This window comes from Bos javanicus, chromosome 9 (assembly GCF_032452875.1).
Source record: "Bos javanicus breed banteng chromosome 9, ARS-OSU_banteng_1.0, whole genome shotgun sequence".
NCBI classification, from domain to species: domain Eukaryota; kingdom Metazoa; phylum Chordata; class Mammalia; order Artiodactyla; family Bovidae; genus Bos; species Bos javanicus.
This window is the reverse complement of record NC_083876.1, coordinates 9,758,299-9,780,015: the sequence shown is the minus strand read 5'-3', so window position 1 is coordinate 9,780,015 and position 21,717 is coordinate 9,758,299. Positions and strand designations below refer to the sequence as shown.

Genomic DNA, 21,717 nt, shown 5'->3' with positions numbered 1-21,717 from the left:
CAAAGATCAAACAGAATTCTTTTTATTTTTTGGCCTGCAGGTTTATTTAATGTTTGGTTTGCTTTTAATTCCAAAGTTGTGTTCCTCTCCCTCTTTCTGGATAATTCTTACAATGGATTTACTGAGAGCATGCAAAGCATAAATGATAAAGTTTACATACATATACACATAAAAGCACAAACTGCCTTAAAAGGGGCAAGACCACTTTTAATGCTCATATATTACTTCATTATTAACAGATGAGTGCTAACATATATCCATCAAACATGAATTTTAGGGACGAAGGTATTAAATTTCAGAGAAGAGGAAGGATGTAGTCTGGAGGAATGCTGAGAAGGGAATAGTATACAGAAGTATAATTAGAGAAAGGAGAGAGAAGTGTTTAAAAGAGGGATTAATATCATACAGATTTACAAAAAAGGTTTTAAAAATTTTCTTTAAATTGAAGTATAGTTGATTTACAGTATATTAGTTTCAGGTATCAGATCAGATCAGATCAATCAGTCGCTCAGTCGTGTCCAACTCTTTGCGACCCCATGAATCGCAGCACGCCAGGCCTCCCTGTCCATTACCAACTCCCGGAGTTCACTCAGACTCACGTCCATCGAGTCAGTGATGCCATCCAGCCATCTCATCCTCTGTCGTCCCCTTCTCCTCCTGGCCCCAATCCCTCCCAGCATCAGAGTCTTTTCCAATGAGTCAACTCTTCGCATGAGGCGGCCACAGTACTGGAGTTTCAGCTTTAGCCTCATTCCTTCCAAAGAAATCCCAGGGCTGATCTCCTTCAGAATGGACTGGTTGGATCTCCTTGCAGTCCATGGGACTCTCAAGGGTCTTCTCCAACACCACAGTTCAAAAGCATCAATTCGGCGCTCAGCCTTCTTCACAGTCCAACTCTCACATCCATACATGACCACAGGAAAACCATAGCCTTGACTAGACAAACCTTTGTTGGCAAAGTAATGTCTCTGCTTTTGAATATACTATCTAGGCTGGTCATAACTTTCCTTCCAAGGAGTAAGCGTCTTTTAATTTCATGGCTGCAGTCACCATCTGCAGTGATTTTGGAGCCCCCAAAAATGAAGTCTGACACTGTTTCCACTGTTTTCCCCATCTATTTCCCATGAAGTGATGGGACCGGATGTCATGATCTTCATTTTCTGAATGTTGATTTTAAGCCAACTTTTTCACTCTTTTCTTTCACTTTCATCAAGAGGCTTTTTAATTCCTCTTCACTTTCTGCCATAAGGGTGGTATCATCTGCATATCTGACGTTATTGATATTTCTCCTGGCAATCTTGATTCCAACTTGTGCTTCTTCCAGTCCAGCGTTTCTCATGATGTACTCTGCATACAAGTTAAATAATCAGGGTGACAATATACAGCCTTGACGTACTCCTTTTCCTATTTGGAACCAGTCTGTTGTTCCATGTCCACTTCTAACTGTTGCGTCCTGACCTGCATACAGATTTCTCAAGAGGCAGGTCAGGTGGTCTGGTATTCCCATCTCTTTCAGAATTTTCCACAGTTTATTGTGATCTACACAGTCAAAGGCTTTGGCATAGTCAATAAAGCAGAAATAGATGCTTTCTGGAACTGTCTTGCTTTTTCCATGATCCAGTGGATGTTGGCAATTTGATCTCTGGTTCCTCTGCCTTTTCTAAAACCAGCTTGAACATCAGGAAGTCCACGGTTCACATATTGCTGAAGCCTGGCTTGGAGAATTTTGAGAATTACTTTACTAGCGTGTGAGATGAGTGCAATTGTGCGGTAGTTTGAGCATTCTTTGGCATTGCCTTTCTTTAGGATTGGAATGAAAACTGACCTTTTCCAGTCCTGTGGCCACTGCTGAGTTTTCCAAATTTGCTGGCATATTGAATGCAGCACTTTCACAGCATCATCTTTCAGGATTTGGAATAGCTCAACTGGAATTCCATCACCTCCACTAACTTTGTTCGTAGTGATGCTTTCTAAGGCCCACTTGACTTCACATTCCAGGATGTCTGGCTCTAGGTGAGTGATCACACCATCGTGATTATCTGGGTCGTGAAGATCTTTTTTGTACAGTTCTTCTGTGTATTCTTGCCATCTCTTCTTAATATCTTCTGCTTCTGTTAGGTCCATACCATTTCTGTCCTTTATCGAGCCCATCTTTGCATGAAATGTTCCCTTGGTATCTCTAATTTTCTTGAAGAGATCTCTAGTCTTTACCATTCTGTTGTTTTCCTCTATTTCTTTGCATTGATCGCTAAAGAAGGCTTTCTTTTCTCTTCTTTCTATTCTTTGGAACTCTGCATTCAGATGTTTCTATCTTTCCTTTTCTCCTTTGCTGTTCGCTTCTCTTCTTTTCACAGCTATTTGTAAGGCCTCCCCAGACAGCCATTTTGCTTTTTTGCATTTCTTTTCCATTGGGATGGTCTTGATCCCTGTCTCCTGTACAATGTCATGAACCTCATTCCATAGTTCATTACGCACTCTATCTATCAGATATAGGCCCTTAAATCTATTTCTCACTTCCACTGTATAATCATAAGGGATTTGATTTAGGTCATACCTGAATGGTCTAGTGGTTTTCCCTACTTTCTTCAATTTCAGTCTGAATTTGGCAATAAGGAGTTCATGGTCTGAGCCACAGTCAGCTCCCTGTCTTGTTTTTGCTGACTGTATAGAGCTTCTCCATCTTTGGCTGCAAAGAACATAATCAATCTGATTTCAGTGTTGACCATCTGGTGATGTCCATGTATAGAGTCTTCTCTTGTGTTGTTAGAAGAGGGTGTTTGTTATGACCAGTGCATTTTCTTAGCAAAACTCTATTGTCTTTGCCCTGCTTCACTGTGTATTCCAAGGCCAAATTTGCCTGTTACTCCATGTGTTTCTTGACTTCCTACTTTTGCATTCCAGTCCCCTATAATGAAAAGGACATCTTTTTTGCGTGTTAGTTCTAAGAGGTCTTGTAGGTCTTCATAGAACTGTTCAACGTCAGCTTCTTCAGCGTTACTGGTTGGAGGATAGACTTGGATTACTGTGATATTGAATGGTTTGCCTTGGAAACGAACAGAGATCATTCTGTTGTTTTTGAGATTGCATCCAAGTACTGCATTTCAGACTCTTTTGTAGACCACGATGGCTACTCCATTTCTTCTGAGTTTCAGGTATACATTGATTCTATATTTTCATAGCTTATACTCCATTTAAAGTTACTATAAAATATTGGCTACATTCCCTGTAATGTATATTCTTGTGTCTTCTCAGGTAGTATCAGTGGTCAAGAAGCCCCCTGCCAATGCAGGAGACATAAGATACATGGGTTTGATCCCTGAGTTGGGAAGATCCCCTGGAGAAGGGCATGGCAACCCAGTAGTCTTGCCTGGAGAACCCCATGGACAGAGGAGCCTGGTAGGGTAGAGTCCATAGGGTCGCTAAGAAGCCTTAGACACAACTGAAGCAACTTAGCATGCATGTATATTCTTATAGTTTGTTTTACACATAGTAGTTTGTATCTACCCATGTCTTGCCCATCCTTCTCCCCAGTGGTAATCACTAGTTTGTTCTTTGTAGCTGTGAATTTGTTTCCTGTTATATTTAATCATTTGCTTTATTTTTTAGATTCCACATATAAGTGATAACACGTTGTACATTTATCTTTCTCTGACTTATTTCACTAAGCATACAAATGGTAATATTCCATTCTTTTAAGTGGCTGAGTAATATTCCATCATATATATGTATCACATCTTCTTTATTGATTCATCTGTTAATGGACACATGTTGCTTCCATATCTTGACTACTATAAACAATGCTGCTATGAGTATCGGGTGCATGTATCTTTTGGAATCCGTGTTTTCTTTCTCTTTGGCAATATACCCAGAAGTGGAATTACTGGATCATATGGTAGTTCTATTTTTAATTTTTTGAAGAAACTCCATATTGTTTGCCACAATGGCTGAACCAGTTTACATTCCCACTACAAATGTACAGTTGAGTTCAGTTCAGTCGCTCAGTCATGTCCAACTCTGTGACCCCATGAATCGCAGCACGCCAGGCCTCCCTGTCCATCAACAATTCCCGGAGTCCACTCAGACTCACATCCATCGAGTCAGTGATGCCATCCAGCCATCTCATCTTCTGTCATCCCCTCTTCTCCTGCCCCAAATCCCTCCCAGCATCAGTCTTTGCCAATGAGTCGACTCTTCACATGAGGTGGCCGAAGTACTGGAGTTTCAGCTTCAGCATCATTCCCTCCAAAGAAATCCCAGGGCTGATCTTCAGAATGGATTGGTTGGATCTCCTTGCAGTCCAAGGGACTCTCAAGAGTCTTCTCCAACACCACAGTTCAAAAGCATCAATTCTTTGGCGCTCAGCTTTCTTCACAGTCCAACTCTCACATCCATACATGACCATTGGGGGTTCCCTTTTCTCACATTCTCACCAACATTTGTCATGGTGATCTTGATTTGCATTTCCCTGATGATTAGCAATGCTGAGCGGCTTTTCATGTACCTGTTGGCCATCTGTATGTTTTCTTTGGAGAAATGTCTGTTCAAGTATTCTGCCCATTTTATAATCAGTTTGTTTTTGTTTTTGATGTTGAGTTGTATGAGCTGTTTATATAATTTGGTTTACTGGTCATATCATTTGCGAGTATTTTCTCCCATTCAGCAGGTGGTCTTTTTGTTTTTTGATGGTTTCCTTTGCTGTGCATGAGCATTAACACTGAAAGTTTTATTTAGGTCTCATTTATTTTTGCTTTTGTGGGTTCTTTACCACTAACACCAGTTGGGAAGCCCATTGAGAGGTGACAGATGCAAATACTGCTATGACTTGTGTCCAAGAGTGTTCTTTTTTTTTTTGCCTATGTTTTCTTATAGGACTTTTATGGTTTCTGATCTTATATCTTTAATCCATTTTGAGTTTAATTTTTTATATGTTGTGAGAAAATGTTCTATTTTCATCTTTTTACATGTAGCTGCCCAGTTTTTCCAGTACCACTTATTGAAGAGACGATCTTTTCCCCATTGTATGTCTTTGCCTCTTTTGTCACAGATTAACTGACCATAGGTATATGGGTTTATGTCTGGGGACTCTATTCTGTTCCATTGATCTCTGTGGCTGTTTTTTGCCAGCACCGTGGTGTTTTGATTACTGTAGTTTTATAGCATAGTCTGAAGTCAGGGAGTGTGACTGTCCAGCTTTGCTTTTTCCTCGAGACTGCTTTGGTTATCTGGGATCTTTTTTGGTTGTGTATAAATTTTAGGATTATTTGTTCTAGTTCTGTGAAAAATGCCACTGGTATGTTGATGAGGATCATTCTGAACCTATAAATTGCCTGGGGGAGTATAGACATTTTAACAGTGTTAATTCTTCCAATCCATGGATATCTTTCCATTTCTTTCTATCATCTTCAACTTCCTTCATCAGCATTTCATAGTTTTCAGAATATAGGTCTTTCATCTCATTGGTTAAGTTTATTCCTAGGGATTTTGTTTTTGATGCAATTTCAAACAGGACTGTTGCTTTCTCTTTCTTACAGTTCACTACCAGTGTATAGAAAAGCAAATAGTATCATGACATCTGCAAACAGTAACAGTTTTACTTCTTCTCTTCTAGTTTGGATGACTTTTATTTCTTTTTCTGTCTGATTGCTATGAGTTTTGTTTTTCAGTCGCTCAGTCATGTCCGACTCTTTGTGACTCCATGCACTACAACATGCCAGGCTTCTCTGTCCTTCATCATCTCCTGGAGCTTTCTCAAACTCATGTTCATTGAGTTGGTAATGTCATCCAACCATCTCGTCCTCTGTCATCCTCTTCTCTGCCTTCAATCTTTCCCAGCATCAGGGTCTTTCCCAGTGAGTTGGCTCTTTGCATCAGGTGGCCAAAGTCTGGGAGCTTCAGCCTCAACATCAGTCCCTACAAAGAATATTCAGGATTGATGTCCTTTAGGATTGACTGGTTTGATCTCCTTGTAGTCCAAGGGACTCTCAAGAATCGTCTCCAACCCCACAGTTCAAAAGCATCAATTCTTCAGCACTCAGCCTTCTTTATGGCCCAACTCTCACATCCATATATGACTACTGGAAAAACCATAGCTTCGAATACAGGGGCCTTTCATCTCATTGGTTAAGTTTATTCCTAGGGATTTTGTTTTTGATGCAATTTCAAACAGGACTGTTTTCTTGCTTTCTCTTTCTTACAGTTCATTATCAGTGTATAGAAAAGCAAATAGTATCATGACATCTGCAAACAATAACAGTTTTACTTCTTCTCTTCTAGTTTGGATGACTTTTATTTCTTTTTCTGATTGCTGTGAGTTGTTGTTTTTCAGTTGCTCAGTCATGTCCGACTCTTTGTCAGTAAAGTAATATCTCTACTTTTTAAATGTGCTGTCTAGGTGTGTCATAGGTTTTCTTCCAAGGAGCAAGCGTCTTTTAATTTCATGGCTGTAGTGATTTGGAAGCCCAAGAAAATAAAGTCTGTCAGTGTTTCCATTGTTTCCGCATCTATTTGCCATGAAGTGCTGGGACCAGAGTCCATGATCTTAGTTTTCTCGACTTTCAATACTATTTGAATAAAAGTGGTAAGAGTGGATTTATTCCTGATCTTAGAGGAAATACTTTTAGCTTTCACCATTGAATATGAAGTTAGCTTTGGGTTTTGTTTCCCATAAATTATGTTGATATATTCTCTTTATACTCACTGTGACGAGTTTTCATCATGAATGGACGGTGAATTTTGTCACACTTTTCAGCATCAATTGAGATGATCATGTGTTTTTTATCATTTGTTAATGTGATGTATCACATCAATTAATTTGCAGATAATGAACTATCCTTGCATCCCTAGAATAAGTCCCACTTTTGATGTGTGATCCCTTTAATACATTGTTGAATTTGGTTTGCTAATATTTTGTTGAGGATTTTTGCTTGTATGTTCATCAATGATACTGGCTTGTAATTTTCCTTTTTTGTGGTGCCTTTGTCCAGTTTTGGTATCAGGGTGATGCTGGCTTTGTAGAATAATGTAAATCTTTCTTCACATTCAATTTTTAGAATAGTTTGAGGATAGCTATTACCTCTATTCAAACTTTTGGTAGAATTCACCAATGAATCTGTGTGATCCTGTACTTTTATTTGTTGGGAGGGTTTTTTTTTTCTTCTGATTAAATTCCACTGCTGGTAATTATGTTCATATTTTCTATTTCTTCCTGTTTCAGTCTGTGGAGATTTTACATTTCTAGAAATGTATCAATTTCTTTTAGGTTGTTCATTTTATTGGTGTATGATTGTTCACAGTCTCTTAGGATCTTTGTATTTCTGTGGTGTCAGATGTTGTAACTATTCCACTTTCATTTCTCATTTTATTTTGGTCCTCTCTTTTTTTCTTGACTAGTCTGCTTGCTGCCAACAAGTATAGTTACTTTACTCTTTGACTAAAAGTAAAGTATTGCCAAACATGCAGCATGACCTTTACTGCAACCACCAATCCCAAGAAACCAGAGGAAACTGAAGCACAAATTACTTCTGAAGCAGTAAAATGGAGAACTATTTGTAATTATATGAAAAAGGGATTTCAAAAGAACAACTACGGTTTCACTGGCCAAAACATCTTACATGGTAGAAGAAAACAGATGAAGGAAAATGGAGAAAGGATAGCTGTTACTATCAGCAGGTGGAAAAGGAAGTCAGAGGAAAGCAAGGACAAGAGAAAGGAGAGAGAACAGGAATGCAAGAAAAATTTGGGAGAGACTCATACGTAGACAGAACTCTCTTAAATATTTCTAATTTACTTCGTTACCTGACTGTTTGTCCTTCAAAGCTGTCTTGCACATTTCAATGCGGGCAGAATGATAAGGAACATAGCGATCTTGCAGAGATCCCACTAGGACAACATTTCTGAAGTAGTGAAGCCCTGTGAAGAAAAAAATACTGAGTTACAGTGCAACAATTTACCAGATTATACGTAACTTACTAGTATCATATTAAGTGACCATAAATGTACTTCCTCAGTAGTATTAAGTTTATGCCTTTTTAAGTACCCGATGAATTCCTTCTCCAAATTACTAGGTATTCTCTACCAAAACCGCCAGTTTCATTTACGTAGTTTAGGCGCTGATATGAGAACTGTGTGTCTGCACTGAGAGAGGGCAAGCGTTGTGGTATGGGGGTGAGGGAGAAACTGGATAGGTGAACTGAAATTTTACCATAATGTTCTTATTTCATAGTCTTATTTCCAAAGGATATTCATCAATATTCAGAATTATTTCCCAAGGTTACAAAAGTACACTCTTCCATAAAAACAAAACACTCTGTACAAAATCATTTAAAGCTGACTTTTTACTTTAAGTTTGCATTTGACCATTGCCCAATATTACTTATATTTTCTCCTTATTTAAGCATGATGTCAAGATAATAAATACTTTGAATTTTTAATAAAAAATTTTATGATCTATTCAATAGACTTTTTGTTAGGTCTATTTAATTTTTTAATTTTTCAGTAAACTAGGTGAATTTAGGGCTTGTGTCCTTGGGATGCTTTGCTAAATAACTCATTTAAATACTGAAACTACATTCCTGACCACTTTAGTACTAGTGATGTTCTAATTTTACTATCTGGCTCAGACCAGTAAATACAAAATCAAATTTTATGTGATTAATTAAATAAGGTACAAATAGATATTGGTAACACATTATAATTGGTTATTTAGTACATAAAATTTTGTTCTGGAATGTTCCAGAATAAAATTTTGATACTTTTTGTGCCCTGAAATTCAGATTCTTAGAGACAGTCAATTGTGGGGACTACTTTGGATCCAGAATATAAAAAGCTTTCATAGAAGCTCCCTGTCTTCTCTGGAACTTAAGGACCCTAATGATGAAGAGTTTAGACTGACACACAGCCAGGTGAAATGGTATATACCTTCTGTGCCAAATGTAAGGTCATCCCTTCTTTTGTCAATGAGAAGATACTACTTTGTGGCCACTTGAATATACAAAATTCTAGGAATGTAAGTGAAATAACAGAATGGCTATAATAGGAATTAACTCAGTTGCGTAAATATTTTAAAAATTATATTTTAGAAAGATTAAGAAAAGATTTTCCCCTTCATTCTCACATTTCATGAGACAAATTCATTTCCCTCTGACATTATTTGAAACCAATGCCTTCACTGGCACGACTCTGGGAATCATCTGTGTGAACTAAGCAGAGGTCTTAGAGCTGGCATACACTTACCCTTTGGGGTAATTTAAGACTCCATGGGGCAGATAAGCATTTACATCTTTAAGAAAACTGGTTTCTACATCCCAGCTTCCATATGAGCACTTTTCTAAAAATGATTTTTCCTTCTCCTACCTTATGAGAGAAAGATATTTTTTTCTCCAATCTATTTCTCCAATCTATTTCAGATCTTCTTATGGTACATACCCAGGGAGAATCAAGCCAAAAATGAATGAAGTCTTACTTTCTCTTACAAAAAGTTTGATTTGATAGATTGTTTGACAGTTAAGAAATGACTATCAATTAGATGTCATGGCACATATTTCCCACAAATTAATTTATAGCTCTAAGTCTTTACATGTTTATGAAAATACAGTAAATGTATACTACCTCACATGCCAGAAAATATATCCATTGCAACTATTTAAAATTATAGAAAATAGTTGTAGGTATCACTATAAAATTATACAAGGGGATACAAACTGTTTCCAAATTCTTTTAAGGGGTCAACAAGCCAAAAAATGTGAAAGCCACCATCCCATGGCACATCATTTTCACTTCTAACCCAGTTACCTTAGGTGCTGTGCTTCCTAAATCTGACAGTTAACTGAAATTTTATCCTGAGCTGCATGAAACCAGCCATTTAACAGCAGAGTTGGCTTTTTCTATTACCTAACATGTGTGTCCTCTGTAAAGGCAACCACACTGCACAGCTCCGGGGGCATCACTCCCATCACATTGACAGGAATGATGCTGCACAGCCTGTGGCAGCCTTGCTCAGTAATGTTTCTGTACTTTTTCTCAAAACACCAGCATCTTTTACATTTTTACCAGTATGTAAAATATTATATATCTCTCATGTTAAAAAAAAGTCACTCACTCAACAAATCTGTCCTTGGACTTTATGCTCCCCTCCAATTACCACCCCATTTACTGGCACTCTATTTCTATAGTTTATATTATAAAAATTATAGTCATTTAATTAAAATTTAAATATATTTTCCCAAAAAATCACTCTTTGCAGAGATTCTGCTGTGCTTCTACAGAAATAATGGCATTCAGGCTCAGAATCACTGCTTCAGATGATTTAGATCCTTGAGAGGAGCACTGGTGTCTCCTAGGTTCAGACAGCTTGGTGGAGTGGAAGTACGCAAACCAAGAAAAGAGGAGGGGGTGTCCAAGAAACCCTTATGCTCTTTGATTCCATGATAAAATAAATACAATCAAAGACACTAACATCAATATAGATACATGATACTGTCATATTTTAAAATGTGATTTCCAAGATAGCACTGTACTTTAAAAAGCCACCGTACTTTAAAAATGCATTTTAAATTGAATTATTTTAATAACATGTTTTCAACAACAATGTATTTATTAATGATAATGAGCATCCTGTATGGAGCCTACTTTTTGCATCAGCCAAGTGAAACAGACTCTGGCCTCTTTTTTGAGTCTTTTGTTTCCATTCCTGTGTAGCAGTGTTGGCTGGAGAGGGCAGCAGCTCAAAGAGAAACATGGTGGTCCCCGAGGTGCAGTACTGCTGGGAATCATGGCAGCACTTCATCTGAACAAAATCCAGCTGATGGACACATCTCAGGGCTGTGTCTGGGGAGCCTTGTACCGTAGGTTCATCCTCTGTGTACCTGCACTGACTCTACCTGCTCAAAGACAGCCTTGTCCACTGACCTTCACTCAGCCCAAGGTGACTAATTCTTGGTTGAAAAGTTACCTCTAACTTGGTAAAGTAATACTCTTTTCCCCTCTGTAGAATGAGATAGTTTAACTAGAAAAGTTTCTAAATATTTTAGCTGCTTTTCAGGATTGCCATGAAAGATAAAAAGTAAATGTTCAAAATTTTTCTGGACTGTATAATTACATGACTTATGTATGAATGAACATTATAAATTTCATCTTCATTATTTTAGTCTTCCTGATACTTTTGACTGCTCATTTGTTTTTCCTGAAAAATTTAATGAGCTTTAAAGCAATTCACTGGAGAATCCCATGGATAGAGGAGCCTGGTGGGCTATAGTCCATAGGGTCATAAAGAGTCAGACACAATTGAAGCGACTTAGCACGCACACACAAAGCAATTCATATTGACTCATCTCTGTTTTATTTTCTGGAATTGACAAAAATAGCTGTTTTGAACCGGTGGTTTTACACCTCAGGGAACATTTAGTAGTGTCCAGAGACAATGCTGTTTCTCACAAGCAGGGGCTAGGACATGAAGGGCTAAGGTGTGTTTGCACTATTTATTGGGCAGAGACCAGGGATGCTGCTAAACATCCTACAATGCACAGGACAGACCCTGACAACAAAGAACATTCAGCCCAGAATATCCAAAGTGCTGAGAGGTTGAGAAATCCTGTGCTTTCTAAAGGGACATATTCTACACAGTATTAAACTGTTCTTATTTTCACTCATTTATTTAAAACACATTTGAAAGAATTCACTTCTTAAAATGTGAGTTGATGCTGATGCTTTCCTATACTTTCAGAAACAAAATACAAATGTTAATTACAAATCAAGTCATACCTATTATTAAACGTCTCTGTAATCTGCTGTAAGAAAAAAGTATTTTGTGCCAAAGTGGTACTGCAAGAGACTTCTTTAATTGTTATATTTTATTTGTCAGAATTCAACAGCTGGTAAAGAGAGTCTAAGCAGATATATTTGCTGCTAAGTCACTTCAGTCGTGTCTGACTCTGTGCGACCCCAGAGACAGCAGCCCACCAGGCTCCCCGTCCCTGGGATTCTCCAGGCAAGAACACTGGAGTGGGTTGCCATTTCCTTCTCCAAGCAGATATATTTAGGAAGATCTTAAAATAAGGATATTTTGTTTTTGAAATTCTAACAATGGATAGTTTGTTCTTTGGCTATTTTTGAGGCCTCATCATGGAATGCTGGGAGCACCCCGACCCTTCTTTCTCTGTGAACCTGACCATTCAGTACCGCTGTCACCTAATCTACAGCTTACCTTCCACATTGCTCTAGTTCTAGCTTTTGATTAAGGAAAGTTATTATCCAATGATATGTTGCAGAGATAAAAAAGACTGTTTCAAAATGAAGACCCACGGGGGAGGCCTTGCTTAAAAAAGGGAAGAGGGTAGGAGTCTGATTTTGCTTTAGACAGGTGATTTTAGGCTTTCTCAAAAGAACAGGAAACTGGCCGTTCAGAAGAAACAAAAGCAATAATCAGACCAAGGCATCCAAGACGTTGTATTTAGCTTTAGCAAAGTAAAGTATAACAGAACAGTTATCACCAGGGCTCCTGTTTAAAAATACCTGCGAATGGCATACTGGCTAAGTAAATTGGTTAAGTAAATGCTGCTCTATGTGTTCCTGTTTTATTAATATTTACTTAAAGTTTCTGACGTGAACCCATCTACTTCTATCTTGTGAATAAAGAATTATATGTACATATACAGGTGTAGAGGTTTCCTAGGAATTGACTACTCATATTTCATTGAGATGATTCCCGCCCCCCCTCCCCCCAAAAAAAGGGAAAAACATAGCTTGGAGAGAATTGCTCCAACTCCTATGACAATATTATAAGTTAAAATCAATTAATGAATATTTGTTGATATTTAAAACTAAAATTAGAAAAACCTTCTCAAACTCTTGAAAGCACACATTCCTGGCTTAGCATGCCTGCTCTGGCCATGTGGGCTGGTACTGGCTGGTGGGCAGTGGCGGGCGCTCGGCCGCTCCACGTGTCTGTCTCAGCTGCAAAGGGGGCAACGGGGCTCCTATGTCACAAAGTTAAACACATTCACAGGTATGACATGCTAGCACTTTAATAAGTCATTTGAATAATTTTTTAGCTAGCAATATTGACAGTTCTGCTAAAAAAAACTCCCCAAACAGATTTATAAATCCATAATACTATTTTAGTTCAGGCATGTCTTCATTTAGAGGTGTTTTTACTAATTAATATTTACTGAGTTTTGTATTATTCAGAATGCTGATTATTTTACATGAATTATCTTGTTTAACCTTTAACAGTCTTGTGAGAAAGACAGTATTATTCCCACTGTACCACTGGAAAAACTGAGTGTTATTTAGATTAAGTAAACTTGTCAGTGTTTCTGCTAAAATTAGTATCTATGTGTGCTTTTAAAGTTTGGCTCCTAAACAGTGCTGGTACAACCAGAGGGGAGATGAAAGTCCTGCCACACATTATAAGGCAAATAATAAATCAGTAACTTGTAAGCAAAATTATAACTAATTCTTAGAAAAGAATTCAAGTGCAAAAGATCTATTCAGATCTACAAATAATTATAAAGTAATGTAAATATCTTTTCAGAGGGGAATGCCATAGATTACAGAATGTTTACAGTAAAATTTTACAGTTATACTCTCTCTCGTGTTTTTCTTATGTTGCTATTATTGTTCTTGTTTTCGCTAAGTTGTGGCTGACTCTTATGCGACCCCATGGACTGAGGCCACCAGGCTCTTCTATATATGGGATTTTTCAGGCAAAAACACTAGAGTGGGTTGCCATTTTCTTCTTGAGGGGATCTTCCCAACACAGGAATTGTACTCGCATCTCCTGCACTGCAGCCAGATTCTTTACTGCTGAGCTACAGGGGAAGCCCTGCTATTATTACTATTGCTAATTAAATGTTACTTTGTAAAATGCAGTATAAATACACAGACCCCAGGGAACATTTACATTTTTTGCCTTTCATATATTTCCTTTCCTGTTCCATCACTTCATGACAAATAGAAGGGGAAAAAGCGGAAGCAGTGACAGACTTTATTTTCTTGGGCACGAAAATCACTGTGGATGTGACTGGAACCATGAAATTAAAAGACTCTTGCTCCTTGGAAGGAAAGCTACGACCAACCTAGACACGGTATTAAAAAGCAGAGACATCCCTTTGCCAATAAAGGTCCATACAGTTAAAGCTATGGTTTTTCATGGCATGTACTGATGTGAGAGCTGGACCATAAAGGCTGAGTGCCAAAAAATTGATACTTTTGAACTGTGGTGCTGGAGAAAACTCTTGAGAGTCCCTTGGACAGCAAGGAGATCAAACCAGTCAATCAACCCTGAATATTCACTAGAAGGACTGATGCTGAAGCCAAAGTTCCAATACTTTGGCCACCTGAGCCAACTCATTGGAAAAGACTCCGATGCTAGGAAAGATTGAAGGTCAAAAAAGAAGTGGGCAGGAGAGGATGAGATAGGTAGAGAGAACAACCATCTCAATGGACATGAATTTGAGCAAACTCCTCAGGAGGCAGTGGAGGACAGAGGAGCCTGGCATGTCCATGGGGTCGCAAAGAGTCAGACACAGATTAGTGACTGAACAACAAACCCTGTCAGCAGCAGTAGTACAAACTCCATAGCTACACACAATGGATCTAGTCAGTCTAAGTTTTTCTCACATGAGAACTATGTGATGTAGGAATATCTTGTGATTTTGTGAATCAAGCATATATTTCTGTATACTGTGAATAACTCATTACTTTGTACCCTTAGACACAAAATCTTAAAACTTCACCTAAAAAAAACCTTTCTTTCATGGACTCTAATAACCAATAACACATGAAATAACCATTTCCAATTATCTTCCTCATATTCATAACAGTAGTTAAGGCAGAATCCTGAAAAGGATATGGAATTTAGAAAGATGGTAACAATAACCCGGTGTACGAGACAGCAAAAGAGACACTGATGTACAGAACAGTCTTATGGACTCTGTGGGAGAGGGAGAGGGTGGGAAGATTTGGGAGAATGACATTGAAACATGTAAAATATCATGTAAGAAATGAGTTGCCAGTCCAGGTTCGATACACGATACTGGATGCTTGGGGCTAGTGCACTGGGACGACCCAGACGGATGGTATGGGGAGGGAACACATGTATACCTGTGGCGGATTCATTTTGATATTTGGCAAAACTAATACAATTATGTAAAGTTTAAAAATAAAATAAAATTAAAAAAAAAAAAAACAAGACTCAAATGAAGTGGGCTGTATTCAATGACTAAATCTGCCTGGTGTTCATATCAAATGTTTCAAGAGCAGGAGGAGAACATGGTGATAAGGATGAAGATGAAAAACAGATTTAAAAGGCCAGGGCTTAAGTTTACTAGTTTAAGTTACTTAAGAAACATGGGTTTGATTTTCAGCTTACCATACAACATTTGACCTGCTTTTGGATACTGAACATAACGTTGAAAAGATCATTGATTCAATGGCTTTGTAACGAACACCTACTGGGAAGAACTATGCTAAGTGGTTCTTGAGGGTATTGTAAGTAGTACTGAGGGCACATGTAGTGGGGGAGTGGGAAAGGGTTGTCATGACAGATCCTAGTCAGGGAAAAAAGGCCAAGAGGCATAAAGATGATTGACATGAGATAAGCTGTAATGAGTATAATAAAAGAGGTTCATATGTAATGTTAAAGCAGCTCACAGATGACACTCACAACTCGGGATGTGGTAAACACAAAGAAGTAGGATCCACCACAGATGACACTGAGATGTTTCACACCAAGTCATCCAGAGGACAAGTACCATTTAGAAAAGGTTGAAAGAAGAGGAAGCAGCAGAAGAAAACACATTCAATTTCAGACACACTTAGTTTGAAATGTAAGCACAGGCATCTAGCAGGTAAATGAAGACTGGAATGAGGGCTTTCCAGAGACAGACGACTCAAGATATGAAGGTATATACTGGGTACTAGTCGTGCATGACTCTCTGCGACTCCATAGGCATTAGGCCACCAAGCTCCTCTGTCCATGGACTTCTCAAGGCAAGAATACTGGAATGGGTTGCCATTCCCTTCTCCAGGGATTTTCCTAACCCAGGGATTGAACCTGGGTCTCCTGCATTGCTGACCGATTCTTTACCATGTGAGCCACCAGGGAATGAACATTACATCAGACAGGGCATCAAGGAAAGCTCTGGATAGGTGATGGTGTGGAGTATAATTTCAGAGAATGAAGAGGATTAGTTCTGCAAAGATGTGCAGTCACAGGGAGGAATGGTAGTAGAAAAAGCAAGGAAGGTGGGAAGCACAAACATGTACGACGTGACTACAGCAAAGGATGAGTGTGTTCAAAGAAGACAGGATATTACAGTGACAGGATGAAAAACTGGTTGAAATTTCAGAGTAGAGTGTAGCCACGTGTGGTTTCACAGTGGAGTGGAATAGAACGTTACCAGAGTTGAGAAAGGCTCTTTAATGCTTGATGAACCATTTAAAGAGCTGCTTGTGGAATTACCAAATTGATGCCAGGATATTAAGATCCCGAAACTATCTTTTCCTAAAGCATAACTGTGCAGTAAATATTTGTCAATGAACTCCTATCAAAGTTCTCACTGACCATGCAAGGAGGTCATCATAACTTAAGAAGGCAGCGGAGCCTGGGTGGGATAAGCCTCACAGGAAGCAGTTTCCTGTGATGGTGGAGGAATAACTGCTGTGCTGGGATGGAGAGCAAGAGGATGCGCTCCCCCTCCAGGTGGGCCTCAGTAACAAGAAATCAGAAGTCCAGCTGCTTCTACAACAAAGGTGGTACAGTGTGGCCTGTGTGATCTGAACTGCTGCCTTTTTACTTTTTGCATAAATAAAATTTGTTTGAAATGCAGCCACACTCATCAGCTCACGTGTTGGCTATAGCTGTTCTTGTGCTACAATGCTATGTTGAGTTGTTACAACTGAGATCCCACGGACTACAAGCCAAAATGTGTACTATCCAGCCCTTCAGCAAAAAAGTGTGCCACTCCTCTGTTCTGTCACCAGGGGGAGCAGGGAGCTGGGGACTGCAGGCTGGGGAACTTTTCTGCAGGAAGCAGAGATCACGGTCTGTGCAGAAGACACAGATGAACACAGTCTGTTCTCCACAAGTGGAGATTTCAAAGGGTTAGAGCGTGCCGGGAACACATGAGTATAACCCAGGGAGAGACGAAAGGTCAGAGGTGAGGTCACTTAGAGAGAGTGAGACTGGATGGGGAGAGACCAGCTGGGGACTTCTGGGAGTAAAAGTTTAGATATAAAAATTTTAGTAAAAGTTTAGACAGTTTCCCTTCATGCAAGATAGGGAATATATTTAATAACCGGTTAATGCCCCCTGATAGCTCAGTTGGTAAAGAATCTACCTGCAATGCAGGAGACCCTGGTTTGATTCCTGGGTTAGGAAGATCTGCTGAAGAAGGGACCACTCCAGTATTCTTGGGCTTCCCTTGTGGCTCAGCTGGTAAAGAATCTGCCTGCAAGGTGGGAGACCTGAGTTCAATCCCTGGGTTGGGAAGATCCCCTGGAGAAGGGAAAGGCTACCCACTCCAGTATTCTGGCCTGGAAAATTCCATGGACTGTATAGTCCATGGGATCACAGAGTCAGATACAACTAAGCGACTTTCACTTTCACTTTCTTTCACTTAATGAGAGATGACTAACCAGATTCATCCAGCGGCCAGAATTTGTAGAAGGAATAACTACTAATAGTTTCAAAGTGAAAGTGTTAGTTGTGTACTCGTGTCTGACTCTTTGTGACCCCATAGACTGTAGCCACTATCCATGGAATTCTCCAGGCAAGAATACTGGAGTGGGTTGCCATTCCCTTCTCCAGGGGATCTACCTGACCCAGGGATCAAACCCAGGTCTCATGCATTGCAGGCAGATTCTTTACCATCTGAACCACTGGGGAAGCCCCAAGAATACTAGAGTGGGTAGCCATCAGGTAGTGATCAGTTTCTCACATTTTCCAGAAATACTTATAATAATAAAATAAAAAAATATGTGGCAGTTTAAAACAAGGGCTGAAGACTGGGGTTGGGGGCACCTAGAAGGACATGAACCTAGTTAAAAAACTAACTCATGGTATGAATTATAAATGCTAAAAATTTTTAGGATAATCTCAGACTAGCTGTGCAACTCACAAGAAATAAATACAATCATATAAAAAATTAAATCATGCTATCAGTTGTTTGGTTTTGTGAGTCGATTTCATTAAGAAATTACAACCAATTGATAGTTTTTTAATCACCAGAAACACATGTTAACTTATTTGCTAAAGGTTTATTTTAAAAGAGGTTTTCAAGTGTATGTTTTTAAAACTGTTACTATATACTTACCTGCTTTATTACTAAGCTTGTATAAGAAAGTTTGGCGAGGGTCTGAATGATCACGACATGTCAATTGTAAAAGAGAACCTGATTTTTTCCATTTCTGCATAAACCACAGACCTAGAAAGTTATTAATGGTACGAGATATTTGAGAGTTATAAACTGGAAAATATAGTACCATATAACAAGGTTATTAATTTTAATATACATATTTCACTTAAAAATCATATTCCTCAAATTAGCATTTTGTTGGTGAATAAAAAATGTATTTGCAAAATATTTCCATTTTCTGATAATAAATATAAACACAAACACACTGAGGTTAACAATGGGTTAATGGTTGACAGAAGGCTTGCTACTTCTATCTCATTCAGTAATTAAACAGGTAATGGTCTATCAAGATCAAATTTGGGGATATTATACCTTTAGATATATTCGTTCAAATTAAGATGAAGTGAAGGGGGATAAAACTTCAAACAGTCGTAGCTCCACATGCCTGAGCACCGAGGCTTTACAGCCACCACAGCTCAGCCCTGGGATGAGCAATTAGATGATGTTTTCTAATAACACTGATTATAATTAAATTTTAATTTTTAATTGTATTTCTTCATATTATCAGTTTCCTGTATTTATTTTAAAATATTTATCTATTTATTTATTTTTGGCTGTGCCAGGTCCTCATTGCTGTGCACGGGCTCTCTATCGTTGTGGCTGGTGAGGGGTACTTTTCATTGAGGCAGGCAGGCGCTACAGCATGGGCTCAGTAGCTGTGGCACATGGGTTTAGATGCTCTGTGGCATGTGGGATCTTCCTGGACCAGGGATCGAACAGTGTGACCTGCATTGGCAGGCAGACTCTTAACCACCAGATCATCATGGAAGTCCAGTTTCCTGTATATAAGTGCATCTTCCCCTTAAGTAAAACCTCAATCACCCTGGAGCTGGTTTTTAAGACTACAGACTATTCATTTCTACTTTTGTTGATTCTAACATTACTGAGGTGAACAAAGAAAAGAGGAAAAAACCTTTTAATTGATTAAAGCTGCTAACTGCAATGCTATCTGGGGAAAAGTTTAGTGAAGGAATAAATTTAAAGGAAATAAATTTAAAGTACTGCATCTTATTCATGCTGGGTTCTACTTTATATTATTTATATGTTTCATTTTTTTTTCTCTTGCCTTCTTTTTGAAACTGTAAAAATCTAGATCAAGCCAGATTTTGAAAACCACCCTTCAAAATGAGATTCAAATGAAAATGTTGTGGTTTATTTGTCAATGAAAGAAGTAGAGGAGAAAACGGAAATAAGAGTCTCAAAGCTTGATGAAAAAAAGTCAGGATGAAACCTAATTTATTCTTTCAATGAGAATCAATTGACTATACTAGAAAAGCCATTTAAAAATTCTAAGGGAAAAACAAAGCCAAATAAGCGTAAATCAAGTAGAAGATCTTTCTTAATGAGAATATTTATTCTAATAAAAATTGAGGTCTTAATTTTTATTTTAATTTCTTTAAAAAGTTTAGAATTTATTTTTCTCCTAATATCCCTTTACTGTTATCAAATCAAAATCAGAGTTAACATTCTATATAAAATATTTTATAACTTTATGTTAATTATAGATATTTGTTATCTGCTCCACTAATAGAATAACAGAATAATCTGTTTATAATACTAACATTTACTGAAAATAAACACGTAACGAAAACAAGAGAGAAAAATGCTCCAGTGGCTTGACAAATATTTCAATAGGATATCATTTTCTGAAATGAGTTTTATCAGCTTATTTCTTATGCATGATAAAACAGAAAAATAGCTGCATCTTTTGTTTCATGAAATTCTATATGTGACAAATTGGCTCTAAAATAAACATCAGAAAATACTAAATTTGGATTAAATCTCCCCAGGCCATATTTTTTATACTGAACAATAAAACTTCTTACCTGTATTAACAAGAGCACTGCTATTGTAGAGTGTACCAAGGTGAGGTCCAGAAAGTGAAAGAAAGGTATGAAGCCTGCTGAGGTAATATTTAAACCGTGGTCTTGTAAGCACTGAACGGATTATTAAATTGCCCAAAGAATGTCCAATAAAGCTATAAAAGAAAAAAAATGACATTTCTCCCATAGCATTAGTTTTAAAAACAAAAGTAAAAGCTGCTATCACTATACAGAGATGTGAAATACTAAGAATTTCTAATACGTTTTAAAACTACGATTTGATACTCTGAAATGATGTAACTACATTTTGAAGGAAAAAAATATGAGAATGTAGCAGAAAATTCCTATGATTATATAATTTATATATTTAATCTATAGAAAAAAGATATTACTTACCAGAAAATTTTTACTCCTAGTTTGCAACTGCTTAGAAATACATTTAAAAAGTAATAATATATTGACTACATGATAAATTTTCCTTTTTAAGTATACACAGCAATTACAATAAACTGTGGAAAATTCTGAAAGAGATGGGAATACCAGACCACCTGACCTGCCTCCTAAGAAATATGTATGCAGGTCAGGAAGCAACAGTTGGAACTGGATATGGGACAACAGAATGGTTCCAAACAGGAAAAGGAGTACATCAAGGCTGTAATTGTCACCCTGCTTATTTAACTTATATGCAGAGTACATCATGAGAAACTCTGGGCTGGAGGAAGTACAAGTTGGAATCAAGATTGCCAGGAGAAATATCAATAACCTCAGATATGCAGATGACACCACCCTTATGGCAGAAAGTGAAGAACTAAAGAGCCTCTTGATCAAAGTGAAAGAGGAGAGAGAAAAAGTTGGCTTAAAGCTCAACATTCAGAAAATTAAGATCATGGCATCTGGTCCCATCACTTCATGTCAAATAGATGGGGAAACAGTGGAAAGTGTCAGACTTTATTTTTGGGGCTCCAAAATCACTGCAGATGGTGATTGCAGCCATGAAATTAAAAGATGCTTACTCCTTGGAAGGAAAGTTATGACCAACCTAGACAGCATATTAAAAAGCAGAGACATTACTTTGTCAAAAAAGGTCTGTCTGGTCAAGGCTATGGTTTTTCCAGTGGTCATGTATGGATGTGAGAGTTGGACTATAAAGAAAGCTGAGTGCAGAAGAATTGATGCTTTTGAACTGTGGTGTTGGAGAAGACTCTTGAGAGTCCCTTGGACTGCAAGGAGATCTGAACAGTCCATCCTAAAGGAGATCAGTCCTGGGTGTTGATTGGACGGACTGATGTTGAAGCTGAAACTCCAATACTTTGGCCACCTCATGCGAAGAGCTGACTCATTTGAAAAGACCCTGATGCTGGGAAAGATTGAGGGTAGGAGAAGGGGACGACAGAGGATGAGATGGCTGGATGGCACCACCGACTCAATGGACGTGAGTTTGGGTGGACTCTGGGAGTTGGTGATGGACAGGGAGGCCTGGC

The 21,717-nt window shown here is 38.2% G+C and overlaps 1 protein-coding gene across 6 annotated transcripts in view; it reads right to left on the bottom strand.

Annotated features, from left to right (window-relative positions):
* FAM135A (family with sequence similarity 135 member A) overlaps positions 1 to 21,717 on the bottom strand; it is a 154,208-nt gene that overhangs the window by 2,475 nt on the left and 130,016 nt on the right. For all 6 annotated transcript variants that reach the window (XM_061427131.1, XM_061427136.1, XM_061427132.1 and 3 more), the window contains 3 exons: positions 20,240 to 20,391; positions 18,312 to 18,422; positions 7,795 to 7,908 (listed from right to left, as the gene is read on the bottom strand). In XM_061427131.1, coding sequence (XP_061283115.1) covers positions 7,795 to 7,908; positions 18,312 to 18,422; positions 20,240 to 20,391 — 377 coding nt within the window. The remainder of the gene's footprint in view (positions 1 to 7,794; positions 7,909 to 18,311; positions 18,423 to 20,239; positions 20,392 to 21,717) is intronic.